At 38.6% G+C, this 13,385-nt stretch overlaps 1 protein-coding gene across 4 annotated transcripts in view; it reads right to left on the bottom strand.

The window, feature by feature from the left end:
• Nucleotides 1-13,385, bottom strand: part of FKTN (fukutin) — an 80,017-nt gene extending 66,632 nt beyond the window's left edge. For 2 of the 4 annotated variants that reach the window (XR_010382766.1, XM_010978697.3), the window contains exons 1-2: nt 12,959-13,329; nt 3,255-3,441 (exon numbers count right to left, since the gene is read on the bottom strand). Coding sequence is in view for 3 of the 4 variants with exons in the window: in XM_010978697.3 (XP_010976999.1) it covers nt 3,255-3,359 (105 nt within the window). In the remaining variant the exon portion in view is untranslated. The other 2 variants (XM_031450140.2, XM_010978699.3) reach the window with 2 other exon arrangements.

Below are 13,385 nucleotides of genomic sequence, written 5' to 3'. Positions count from 1 at the left end.
AGAATATATAAGCAGCTCATATGACTCAATAAGAAAAAAATAAACAACCCAATCCAAAAATGGGCAGAAGACCTAAACAAGCAATTCTCCAAGGAAGACATACAAATGATCAAAAAGCACATGAAAAAATGCTCAATATCACTAATTATCAGAGAAATGCAAATCAAAACTACAATGAGGTATCACCTCACACCAGTCAGAATGGCTGTCATTCAAAAATCCACAAATGACAAATGCTGGAGAGGCTGTGGAGAAAGGGGAACCCTCCTACACTGCTGGTGGGAATGCAGTTTGGTGCAGCCACTATGGAAAACAGTGTGGAGATTCCTCAAAAGACTAGGAATAGACTTACCATATGACCCAGGAATCCCACTCCTGGGCTTGTATCCAGAAGGAAATCTACTTCAGGATGACACCTGCACCCCAATGTTCATAGCAGCACTATTTACAACAGCCAAAACATGGAAACAGCCTAAATGTCCATCAACAGGTGACTGGATAAAGAAGAGGTATTTATACAATGGAATACTACTCAGCCATAAAAACCGACAACATAATGCCATTTGCAGCAACATGGATGCTCCTGGAGAATGTCATTCTAAGTGAAGTAAGCCAGAAAGAGAAAGAAAAATACCATATGAGATCGCTCATATGTGGAATCTAAAAAACAAAAACAAAAACAAACAAACAAAAACAAAGCGTAAATAAAGGAAAGAAATAGACTCACAGACAGAGAATACAGACTTGTGGTTACCCCAGGGGGTGGAGGGTGGGAAGGGATAGACTGGGATTTCAAAATTGTAGAATAGACTACACTGTATAGCACAGGGAAATATACACAAAATGTTATGATAACTCACAGAGAAAAAAATGTGACAATGAGTGTGTATATGTCCATGAATAACTGAAAAATTGTGCTGAACACTGGAATTTGACACAACATTGTAAAATGATTATAAATCAATAAAAAATGTTAAAAAAATAAAATGACTAGGAATAGATTTACCATATGACCGAGACACCCTGCTCCTGGGCATATATCCAGAAGGAACCCTACTTCAAAAAGACACCTGCACCCCAATGTTCATAGCAGCACTATTTACAATAGCCAAGACATGGAAACAACCTAAATGTCCATCAACAGATGACTGGATAAAGAAGATGTGGTATATTTATACAATGGAATACTATTCAGCCATAAAAATGACAACATAACACCATTTGCAGCAACATGGATGTGCCTGGAGAATGTCATTCTAAGCGAAGTAATCCAGAAAGAGAAAGCAAAATACCATATGAGATCACTCATATGTGGTAAAATCTAAAAAAAAAAAAAAAAAAAAGAACATAAATACAAAACAGAAACAGACTCAGACATAGAATACAAACTTGTGGTTGCCAACGGGGAGGGGGATGGGAAGGGATAGACTCAGAGTTCAAAATTTGTAGATACTGACAGGCATATGTAGAATAGACAAACAAGATTATACTGTATCACAGGGAAATATAAACAAGATCTTGTGGTAGCTCACAGTGAAAAAAAATGTGACAATGAATATATGTATGTTCATGTATAACTGAAAAATTGTGCTCTACACTGGAATTTGACACAACATTGTAAAATGACTATAACTCAATAAAAAATGTATAAAAAAAAGCATTATCCAAATACCTATTTTAATACAGTCATGAGCTAAGAACTCTACAATTATGTAATACAACTAACCAAGACAGAAAACATTGATGGACTGCTGTTAAATTAATAAAGTTATTAAACAGGCATATATGATCAAGAGCTCTGAATCAATTAATTTCCATCAATTAACAGTAAACTCTTTGCCATCTCTTTGGAATTAGTGTTTATCCATTTAGCTCCACATCCCTAACTTTAACTTACCTCTACACACTGAGTTAGTGTTTGTACATCTTGGCAAAGTGTAAGAAAGTATAGTAATAATTATTGAGCAGCTCCTAAGTGTACTGTTTGATACATATATGAATTATGTATTCTCATCTATCCTGCAAAGTAGGCATTATTATTTCTGTTTTCCCAAGAGCTTCAATGCCCACACTTTCCCTAACATACATCATACTTTCAAATTTGAGTTAGTTTTTAAAGAGTATTTAAAAAAAAATTCAGGTATAGAGAATCAGAAGGGAAAAAGCATTATCAGTTTTCATCTGTTAAGCCCTAAGACACTTTGAAAGCCAGAGGAAAAAGAATGTCTGATGGTTTAGAGATAAGAGGAAGAGTATTTCAAGCTCAAAGAAGGCCCAAAGACATTTCTTATGCCTTGAATGTGTTCTTTGTAAGACAGATGGGAGGATTTTGAAGAACAATAAAAATACCCTCACCCTAAGAATCAAATGTGCTCCAAGTTCCTAAACAGGAGACTCCCTTCCCCACTGAACTGCAAACTTGAGTGCAGGGACCACCTCCTATCCATCTTTATATCACCAGTCCCTAGCATAGTGCTTGGTACTTAGTGTGTCTAACATTCCACCAGCCAAAGTACATCTCATGGTCAGGCTTAACTGGGGCAGGGAAGTATCCTCCCCATTGGGAGGGAGAGAGAAGTTCTGAAGAATAGTTCTAACTATCAAATGAGGATAAAAAAATCAAAACCAAAAACGTATTTTCCCCTCAGGGTTGTTTTCAGGGTTAAATCAAGCATGGGAGGTATCTAGCACAGCTCTCAATAATGGTAGTTATTACTATAATTAACACCAGGCAGAGTGTTTGGCAACTTTTCACAATCAGCACTACCTTCTCAACTCTGGAATTTCTTATCTGGACTGCAAACATATATTCTGTATGATCTGCAGAGGTTACCAGTTTCCAAATCATTGCCTCTACATCTTTATGCCTATAGGTTTATAGTAAAGTTATAGAACTACAATTCCCTGTTGGGTACTAAATTAAAATATACTTTGTACAAAAATAAACTAATTCTAATATTTTATCAAAATAATTTATCATTGAATTCTCTTAAATGAGGAATGATTTGTTGGAAGAAGAACAATTTTCACATAACTATATCAGAAAATGTCAACATTACTGAAACTTTGGTACCTTTGACTTTTAACCGCAATTTTGAATCGCTTGCCACACCCACAAAGATGAAAATCTCAAAGTAGTATTTCTGCAAGGATTTGAAAAACTGTGATTTATTTTATATACTGTAAGAGGGAAGTATGTTAAGAAAATACACAGCTAAAATGAAGTCAAAGGATGAGGAAGGAAAAAAAATTACCTTTGCTGATAAATAGTGCTTGTAGTAGTACAACTGAAACAGCAGAAATGCAGAACTTGTCAAAGTTAAAAGCGCCAAAATCACGTTCTTATTGATTCTACACATTAGTCTGTGGTGCTCACTTGGTTGCCTTTTGATAGTAACCCCGTTGGTTTCATCTTTTTGGATAAGAAGATAATCTTGTTTTCTGTGAACAGAAAGACATTTATTTCTAAAGAGACAAAAACTTCTTTTTGATTTTTTATCTTTATTAACCAAGAAAAAGCGATCTAAAGGTCAACAAAAAATTCTTTGACTTGGTAATTTCCTATCCTAAAGAAATAATCAGGTATGAGACCAAACCCGACCAAAGAACAAAAATGTTTATCATGGCATTATTTATAATTGCAAATAACAGAAAACCATAAATGGGATATCCATAAAAACTGACAACAGAGATTGGGGGGCTTCTCCCCCAGAATTTCTGATTCAGTAGATCTAGGGTGAGGCCCCGGAAGTTGCATTTCTGACGAGTTCCCAGGCGATGCTGATGCCACTGAACATATTTCCGCAGACAAAAAACAGAGAAAGTTTTTGGTCAAGGAACATCAACTGTATATGCTCTCGGTTGTTTTTTCTGATGTAGGATGTGGTCAGTTTTTATAAAATCCCATGTAGGTGTTCAGTTTTTTTGCAAGTATAAAGAAAGCCATGATAAAAATTTTTGTTCTTTCATCTTTGGTCTCATCTGATTATTTCTTTAGAACAAGAAATTTAATATAGTTCTACTTCTTACCTCCTCTCCACTGTTTGATTTTGGTCAAATATATTTAGTGCTTCAAATGTTTATCCTTATTCCTTTAAATATACTAACACCTCTATTACTTGATGCCTAAACTTTGTGTATCTATAGTTTTCTAGCTAAAAAATAAGAGGAATCAGCAAATTTATATTACCTTCTGCCTCTCCTCTTTCAATCCTGACTTTTATTAGCTATTTCTACCTTGTTACAGTTCTATTGTATTCTGTAACTAAAAGTCTTATTCCTGCTGTGTTCCCTGCCAATCTCTTTGCTGTATCATCTCTGTTCATCTACTGGATGGCTGATTCTCATCTTCTCCTTAGAACTTATGGGCACAATTTACCTTCAGTTCTTGCATTATTTAAAAACAGTCGTCAACTAACAGTTTGGCTTTGAGGACACACTTTTTTCCCCCGATGACTTACAGGATTTGCCACAAACACTTCCTTGACAACATGTGATCCTTCCCCTGACACTCCCCTATAGGTAAGTTGATCTTTTTAATTGGATGAGCAAAGAACGCACTCTTTATCTTTCAAATCCATTAAAAAAAAAAAAAAGCTAGGTTATGTAATGATGTTGATGGCTGTATATTAGTTTTTCTTCATTATGTACCCTTTCAATCTGTAGAATCAAGATTTCTTTTCTTTGTGGCAAGTCTTTTAAGTTATATGCTTGAATACTTTTCTGATCTAATGTTGAATTCTCTATTTCCAGAACTACAATTAAACATTTGTTCTATCTCCTTTCATTCCCCTTTCACTTTGCTCAACTTTCAAAAGCTTGTCATGTCCCTGAGTTTTCAGCAATGTGAATTCTCTCTTTTGCTTCCAATGTGCCATATTATTTCTGATTTTATTTTTCTTTCTTCTTTCTTGTGCCCTGCCAGATTATGATTTACTATTTACTGTTGTCTTACTATTTCTTTTTAGCTAATTAACCTTCTCTATTATTTTAAAGAAGTGATTGTTTCATTAAATTTGTTAGGCCAATACAGTTTTCTCGTGGTTCTCGTGGCTTCTTTGTTACTTGTCCTTCCCTGCTTCTTCTCTCTTTTCTTCTTATTATTTGTCTTTAAATAACAAAACTCCACGTAGGTCAATTACTTGCAAGACTGTGGAATCCACTTACACATGGATTTTTTTTTTCAATAATAAATAATACAGTACTACACAATCTGTTTTTGACTGAACTGGGTATAGAGCTGCAGATACGGAGGGCTGACTGTAAGTTACATGTGCATTTTCAACTGCAGGGAGGTGTAAAATAAAGAATGGTGCCTACCAGCCTTGTACAGGAATCAAGTCATTAGCCACTGCAGTCACTGACCTGCAATAAACCTGAAGGGAATTCAGGGTGAAGACCAGGATGAGGCACTCTGTGCCCTGGCAAAACAGGTCTTTAGGTGGTTAGAAATATTCCAGGAGAAATGTTTTATGAACCTGGCCTCTTGCATCTTTCCATCCTGACAAAAGCACTAAAATCATTCACTGAGATCTGTTCCTCATGACTAGCAGCAACCTCTACTGAGAGGTGTCCCGAGTGAATGAACTTCTCTGCCAAAATCACATACCTACTGACCACCCCCCACCTCTTCAGAGCAGATCCTCAGAGCTATCTGAGAGGCTGTCTCTCAGGCTACAGTTCTCAGTAAGTCCCAAATAAAAGCAAAACTCACAGCTCTCACGTTGTGTGTCTTTATTTCAGAAGGCTGGCCCCTCTAACCTCCGTGTTGCCCAAGTGTCAACAGAACATTCAAGGGTTCACAATCTGACTGAACACAAGCAAAATTTCCAGGCTTTCTCCCACTTTACACGTTTTATGGTTTTTGCTCAGGTGGTCCTGGAATACATACCACACTTTCCTGCCTCTTTGCTTTGATCATTCCCTCTTGTCCGAAATGTTCTCATCCATTTCCACAGAACCAGTTCTAGGCCTCTTTTTCATAGCTTCTCTCAAGTGACCTTTCTTTTATGAAGTCTCTCATGCTCTTCCAAGTCAGAAGTGCTCTCTCCTAGCTCCAAACTCCTAGTTTTACCTTCTTGCAGGGAGTAAACATTTACTGTCTACCTTAAGAGGCACAGATGCCAATAAAATGCTAAGCACTGGAGAGAAAATGATAAAATACAGTTCCCTATTTTCTAAGAGTTTAGAGATGAGTATATAAGAGTTTTCAAAAGAAGAACGGTGATGGCGATAGAGGGTGTGATGTCCTAAAGAACAGCATGCGAAGTTATTTTCCAAAACGCACAAGTGCCATCCTTACCACCTTCACATCTGTTAAGAACCACTACTCTGGCGTGTGACACTCTATCAGAGATAAATACAGGAGCAATAACAAGAGTGTAATGGTCATGCAGGAATAAGTACAGGTTACTATGCAGCACAAGCGAGGCAACTAGCCCTAAGGCTTTTACTACTTTCTATTTTGGATTATAGTCATTAGAATGCATGAGTCATCTCCCCTACCAGCCTAAAACAGGTTGAATTAATACCAAGAAATAATGAGTATACTAAGTATGCTCAAGTACACTGCACAATGCTCAAGAGAACACAAAAAGCTATTTTTAAAGTTTTTTTTTTAAAGTTCTCTGTCCTACAGGAACTTTTATAATAAAACAGAATATGAAATATGAAAAAGCAAATTTTTTTAGAGTTTAAAGCCTATGCTTGGTTCCAGCTCAAGTAACATATGGAGAAATACGACATAGAACCAAGATAAAAATATTTGTTTCCGTTTCTTTTCATGTGTGACTTTTTAGCTATCACAATAAAAATGCTGAGGATGTAATGTATTTTCTTACTTATACTTAGGGAAAGCTTCCTAAAGAAAACAGTATATCAAGTCTAACGGAAAAGAAGAAAGAATACTGCAGAGATCATGAATTTAAATGAGGGGAGAAAAAAAGAAAAAAATATAGCAAATGTTTTCAGGGAAAAAAGATGTAATGGGGACACTTTAGGGGAGTTATGAGGTTTAAATAACCAAGTACCAAGTTCTAATGCAACTATGAGAAGGTTAATATAAGTATGGCATATTACAGCACAGAATTAACCTCAGATGACCTGGAGGCAGGCTCTAACTAGTGCATGAACTGGGATCTGGCAATGAAGAAGAAAGGAGTGGGCAGATATGCTTCCCAACTGAAACTTTAACGGGTTACAGATGTCACAGTTCTCAGTCCTCTCAGTCTTGGAGCCTGGGGGAGCTACAGCCGAAGACTGTCACCTCCAGCCAAGGACAGACAAATTCTTTTATCCTTTCTTTCATCCTTTATTATCAGTTCCACTTTGTGTCAAGGTATGAGAAGGGCTGGAAAAAAAACTGGTGGTAGATGAAAGTCACACACAAATTTGAAGGAAAAATGTACAGGATGGGAAGTTCAAGATAGTTCTCAGGCTCTTGCTACAGCTTCTTCCAGCTTCCCATTTCCCTTTTGCATTATCATGTGTTATCCGGTGGTAACAGTATGAAAGAGTTTGGCACCTGGCTTAACCTGACATCCCCCCACTACCACTACTACTCTACTGAGAATCTCTGCGTGGGGGTCTGTTTGAAAGATATGTCTAACTGCCTGACTTTTCAATCCCACTTCTCCCCACTACTGCCTTCTACATCAGCTCTCTTGACATCAGAGGCCCTCAAACAAGAAATAACCAGCCCTGATGCTGAACTTGGGTTCATAAGATGATGTGTGCTAGCCTGGTCCCTTCAGTGCTAATAGATTCAATTTATTCAGGGACACTAGGGAGTGAGAGGGAGGCACAGGTGGTATGAATCAGACAGAACTGAGATTCAAATATGTCCTGCACTACAAAATAAAACAGGAGGCTAAACTACAGAGAAGAAAGAGGGCGGTGCAAATAGGCAAAGGCATGTTTAAAGATGACATAGAAGATTGGAAAACAGAGAAAATGCTTCTGAAGATGTTTTCAGAGATTCAGAGTTAAGATGAAAAAAAATCAACATTTTCAGCTGCTCCAGGCCAAAAAAAGCCCAATAGTGACAGATGCTATCCATCGTCCCTAAATACTGCTGGCCCTCCATGCTGTTCATTTTCTTTCCTTTCATTGCTAACTTTGCAAAAGTTTCAGTAGCCTGGAAGTAAAGGCTAGACTGTAAGAGTTTAAGAAGTCTCTTTATCTGCTTACCACTCATTCGCTTCTTAACCCTTTGCAATATAACTTCTCTAAACATGCTGATGCTTGAAGATTAACAAATTAGTCTCTCCATTTGGTGCTCTAGAAAAATCATAAATACATAATGACCCTTCTAGAAATGACTATGGAGTAGTGAAGTTTTGGAAAGAGAGTGTCTGAAATGATACACCGAGATAAGAAAGGCTAGATAAGAAAGGAAGTGAAGGCAGGAGGAGGGTATCACAGGGTCAAAGTACAAGGGTGAAGGAAGTGCTATTGCCTAATATGTCTACTACTCTGTGTTTGATATAAAATCTGGATGGATGCTCTCTTTACATTCTCTGGCTCCTAATCAATTTATTAGATATACTTTCGTATCTATTGACTAATTTACCACTTATAAATATTTCACCAGACTGCTGGGTATGTCCTCTTGAACGTTCCACTGGGACCTAAAATTAATCACTGTCCACTGTCAAACCAGATTTCTTTCATGACTTGCTCTTCTGTTCTGTTAATGGCATCCCTATTTTCTTAATTATTTATGTTCAAAACAAAATAGCTTCTGTGGTTCTAACTCCACATCTAATGAGTCAACAAACTGTACATTCTTCTCAGTGCCTCTAAAAGCTGTCATTTCTTTCCCATTTCCAGTACAGTGAGCCTAATTTAAAGACCTTATTACCTCTGCCTAGATAGGAAGCCTCCTACCTGAATACAGATAGTCCCTGACTTACAATGGTTCGATTTATGGTTTTTTGACTTTACAATGCTGCAAGAGTGATTCAGTAGAAACCACACCTGAATTGTGATCTTTTCCCAGGTGAGCAGTAAGTACTACGTAGTCCCTCAAGATGCTGGGCACAGCGACAAGTCACGGCTCCCAGCCAAGCACATGATCACAATAAATAACCAACACATACAACCATTCTGCTTTTCGCTTTCAGCATTCAATAAATTATGAGATAGCCAATGCTTTCTTATGACAGACTTTGGGTTAGATGACTCTGCCCAACTGTAGGCTAATGTAAGCGTTCAGAGGATGTTCAAGGTAGGCTAAGCTAAGCTATAATGTGCGGTAGGTCAGGTGTACTGAATGCATTTTCAACTTACGATATTTTCCACTTATGAGGGGTTTATCAAATTGAGGAAAAATCTGTACTCTACTACCAGGCTTTCCTCAAAATACCCATCTTAGGGACTAAAGTCCAGTCATTTATACAGTACCACTTTAAGAATTTCCCTTGCTTTAAGGTGTTTATTTAGCACCATTCCCCTAAATGACCCCACTGATACAGTGCTCTCTCAACTCGGTGCATTTGCCTATGCTCTTTCTTCTATCTATAATGCTTTCTCCCGCCACACCTGGCCCCTCTCACTGTCTTTTGAGTATTAAGAGCATAGCTCCGAAGACAGACTGTCGTGTTCAAATCCTGCTCTGCCACTTGCAGCCTATATGTATGTCCCTATTATACAGGTTACTTAATCTCTCTATGCCCCCATCTTTAAAATGGATCTAGAAATTTTACTTGACTCACAGGGCTGAACAGATTAATACATGTAAAGCACCGAATAGTAGCTAAACATGGTAAGTACACAATAAATACTAACAATAATTAATAACTGTCACCTTAAAGGCCTACTAGCAAATCCCTCTGCTCTCAGACAAGAAAAGTTCCCCTGTTTCCTATTCCCAACAGCACTGTATATCCGTACTCTTTTTGCACTCAGTCTTTATTAATTTCAGTTCTCTGAGACAGGAGGTCATCATATGCTTCCATATTCCCCAGTATTCCATAGTCTGTCTTCTTCCACAGTAGAGACTAAGCATAGACATTGATTTTTAAGATTTATGATGGACTTCTGTTGCCCTAGTAGAGTATTCAAGGTCAGTGGTAAATGTGAGCAGCTGCAGGTGACAAGTGACAGCCAGAGTTCATGTCACACAGGTCAGTTTGGTCTGTCACTCCATTCATTCATTTTTCCATTAAGTTCCCAAATATTACTGAGCCCTAAGTACATCCTACAGACGCCAGGCAAGCTGCTAGCTGCTCCCTATCACAAGACACTGCAGTATAAACAATAGATTATGGTTATTTCAAAGGCAGCAGAAATTTGAGGAGTCAAGGATTTCTTTTGACCCAAACATTCTTTACATACATTATTTCATGGGTCATTTAAGAGATACCTTAGTGAGCGTACATACGAGAGTAAGAACAGTGGTTGTCTTGGGTTGGGAGGACTGTAGGTGCTTTTGTCTTTTTTTTTTAATCCCATGTGAATACCAATTGATTTTGTAATAAGGGAAAAAAAGACTAAGTTTTCAAAAAAACTTAAAAAAAAATCTCACTCTATGGCTTAATTAACAGGTACTACAGCCCACACACAGTACAAGCCTTAATTATCTTAGTATCTTTTAATTTTTGGAGTAACAGAATAGTGTTAAACCAAGTTTTCATTAACTGTATAAAGTCTTCCCCTCAAGAATACAAGTACTTAACAGCCTGTGTGAGGATATTTGGATATTGATCTTAGTAAAACTATAAAGCTAATAGAATGAAACACAGGGTTCAACGTGTATTAAGTACTTAGTACAACATATAAAGTGTGAATATATGGACAAACATAAAATCTGGATGGATGTTCACCAAAATATTGATAATGGCCATTTCCAGGTAGGGGAAATTGGGGTCATTTTTATATTGTTCTTTATGCCTTTCTATATTGTCCCAATATTTTTATAATGAGCATACATTATTTTCATAGACAATAAAATTACTCATAAAAACAGATGATAAGTAGTAGTGGCTTAATGCCTGCTAGACAAATCTATAACTTTGCTACTTAAAATACAGTCCTCAGACCAGCAATGTTAGCATCATGTTGAAGCTTGTCAAAATGCAGATTTTCAGGCCCTACTGCAGATCTAGTGATTCAGAATCCACATTTTAACAAGATCCTCAGGCGATTCACACGTGCATATTAATATGTGAAAAGCACTGATGCAGACGCTAAGGCCTTTACGTGCAGGGACGACAGGGACATCTGCCTTCTTCACTGTACATCCCTAGCACCCAGCAGTGCCTGAAACATGTATCTGTTGAATAAATAAATAAGTAAACAACATTACTTCTGAATAGACAATCAGAATGACAGCGGAGGTTATATCTATTTGAAATATTTATTTTCTGTCAGAGTTCCCAGAAATGGTTGCTTAACGTTTATTGTAAATACTGTTAAATTATTGTAATAAAAATGTCACCCCAAGAATCTACTATGACTATATGTAACCCTTTTTGAAAAGGAGTCCTTGCTTATCGCTCTGAGATCTCCATTTCTCCTTCAGTCATTTCTCTATAGTCTCCTATCCATGGGCACACCCTTTAGTTACTCTCTTTACAATCTCTCTCTCACAACAAAATCATTTCCAAGATTTTAACTGTAACCTCTGAGGGAAAACTTAATACTTAAGTTCCAGTCTATAAACTCCACGTGGTTATATATTCAACTCTATTTTCTACACCTCAAATTTAACAATTTTATTTTCTATCAACTCTCTCCCTCTCACCTTCAGAAGTAGTTCTCCATCCTCACAGACTCATGTTTTACAGGTTTTAGAGAAAAGAGACCACAGAGTCTAACAAATCGTTTAACAGAGAATAGGATATAGAAGAATTAAATGACAGCCCCAGGGGCTAGTTATTTGGCAACACCAGAGATACAATCTGAATCATCTTACTCCCAACACATTATTTGCTGGATTCTGACAGAATTCTCATTTTTGACAACAGCACTTAAACTCACTTTTTAGAAACACAGGTTCAAAACATCCAACTCATAGATCCAAGAAATCAAGTCCTATATACTGTGGACATTTCTCTCATTCCTTTTTCCTTCCTTTTCAGAACATAATGCACTTTCTTTCCACTCCTTCAGCATCTAGTGGCATCCTTCCCAAATCCTCTATCCTCTCAAAATCTACCTCCACAAATAGACTTTAAATGCCTATTCCTTCCTTCTCTACCTTTATCTATGGTGCTCAAAAGAAATGGTTCCTGAACCAAAACCTATCCCTTCTCAAAGTATAGCTCAGCCCCAGCCTTTTCTGTTTTTCCTAATTCCTAATGCACTGATCCATCGCTCACTTTGATATTTGTTCATGGGCTGCAGTTTATTTTTTTGGAGGCCTGCTATCTTCAAAAGTAGAAAGAACCTGATATCATCTAGGTCCTCTTTTTACATCTGTGAAAACTGAGGCCCAGAGAGAAGTGACTAGCCTCACATTGCTTGAGAAACTGGTAATGGTGATGAAATCTGAACTCAGTTGCCCAGATTCCTATCCAAAGCTTCAGTCTTTCCCGACATCCCCCAGTTGATAATGCAAACAAAAGGCAGATGTCAAAGCCATACGAAACTTTACTTAGCATGGCTAGCAGTGTCCACCCCGTTACTAAGCACACAGAAGGGACTCTTTAGTAAATAATCCTCCAATTAAACTAAAAGTTGAACCCAGGGGGAAAGCATAAGAAGAGAAAGAGATGGTAAACTAATTACCTCCTCTCTAGAAAGCTGCCGTAGCTGCCCCGCCGCCCATGGAAAAACTCCACACTCCTTCATGGGGCATCAGGCCCTTCCCAGCTGACACCGAGTGTTAGCTTCTGCTACAGTCCTGGCCTTCCCTTCTCCGCACCCACCCCTCCAGACGTGACACTGATACGCAGTGCTGCCAAAACCTGGTAGTCCCTTTCATGCTTCTATACCTTTGCACATTTTGGTCCCATACCTGCAAAGGCCCCTCTATCCTCTCACAAGTCCTGCAGTGGTTCTCACAATCCTGCTCAAACGTCACTACCCCAACCGGGTCCTACAGCGGTCTCAGCCGTCCTCCAAAACCAGACCTGTCCCGGGATGAGGACTTTTCTAGCTGACAGGCCCAGGAGCGTGGAACGGACGCGCGAGTGCACGTCTGGCACGAGGTGCTCGTGGGCCGCCCCACTGAGTACCCTCCGCCCGGAGCGCGCTCGACCTGTGGCCCGGCTGGGCCGCCGGGGGCACGGCACGTGCCCAGAAGGCTGGGGGATGCCCAGTGAGGGCACCCGAGCCACCGGCGACACCTGCCTGGAAATGCCCGCCTGTCCCCCCGGCGGCCAAGCAAAGCTTCCCACAACTTACCTCACCCAACAGCGCCGGCATCTGTGCTTTACGGCACG

This window comes from Camelus dromedarius, chromosome 10, assembly GCF_036321535.1.
Source record: "Camelus dromedarius isolate mCamDro1 chromosome 10, mCamDro1.pat, whole genome shotgun sequence".
NCBI classification, from domain to species: Eukaryota; Metazoa; Chordata; class Mammalia; order Artiodactyla; family Camelidae; genus Camelus; species Camelus dromedarius.
Note: the sequence above shows the minus strand (reverse complement) of the source record. Positions and strands in the feature narration are given on the sequence as shown.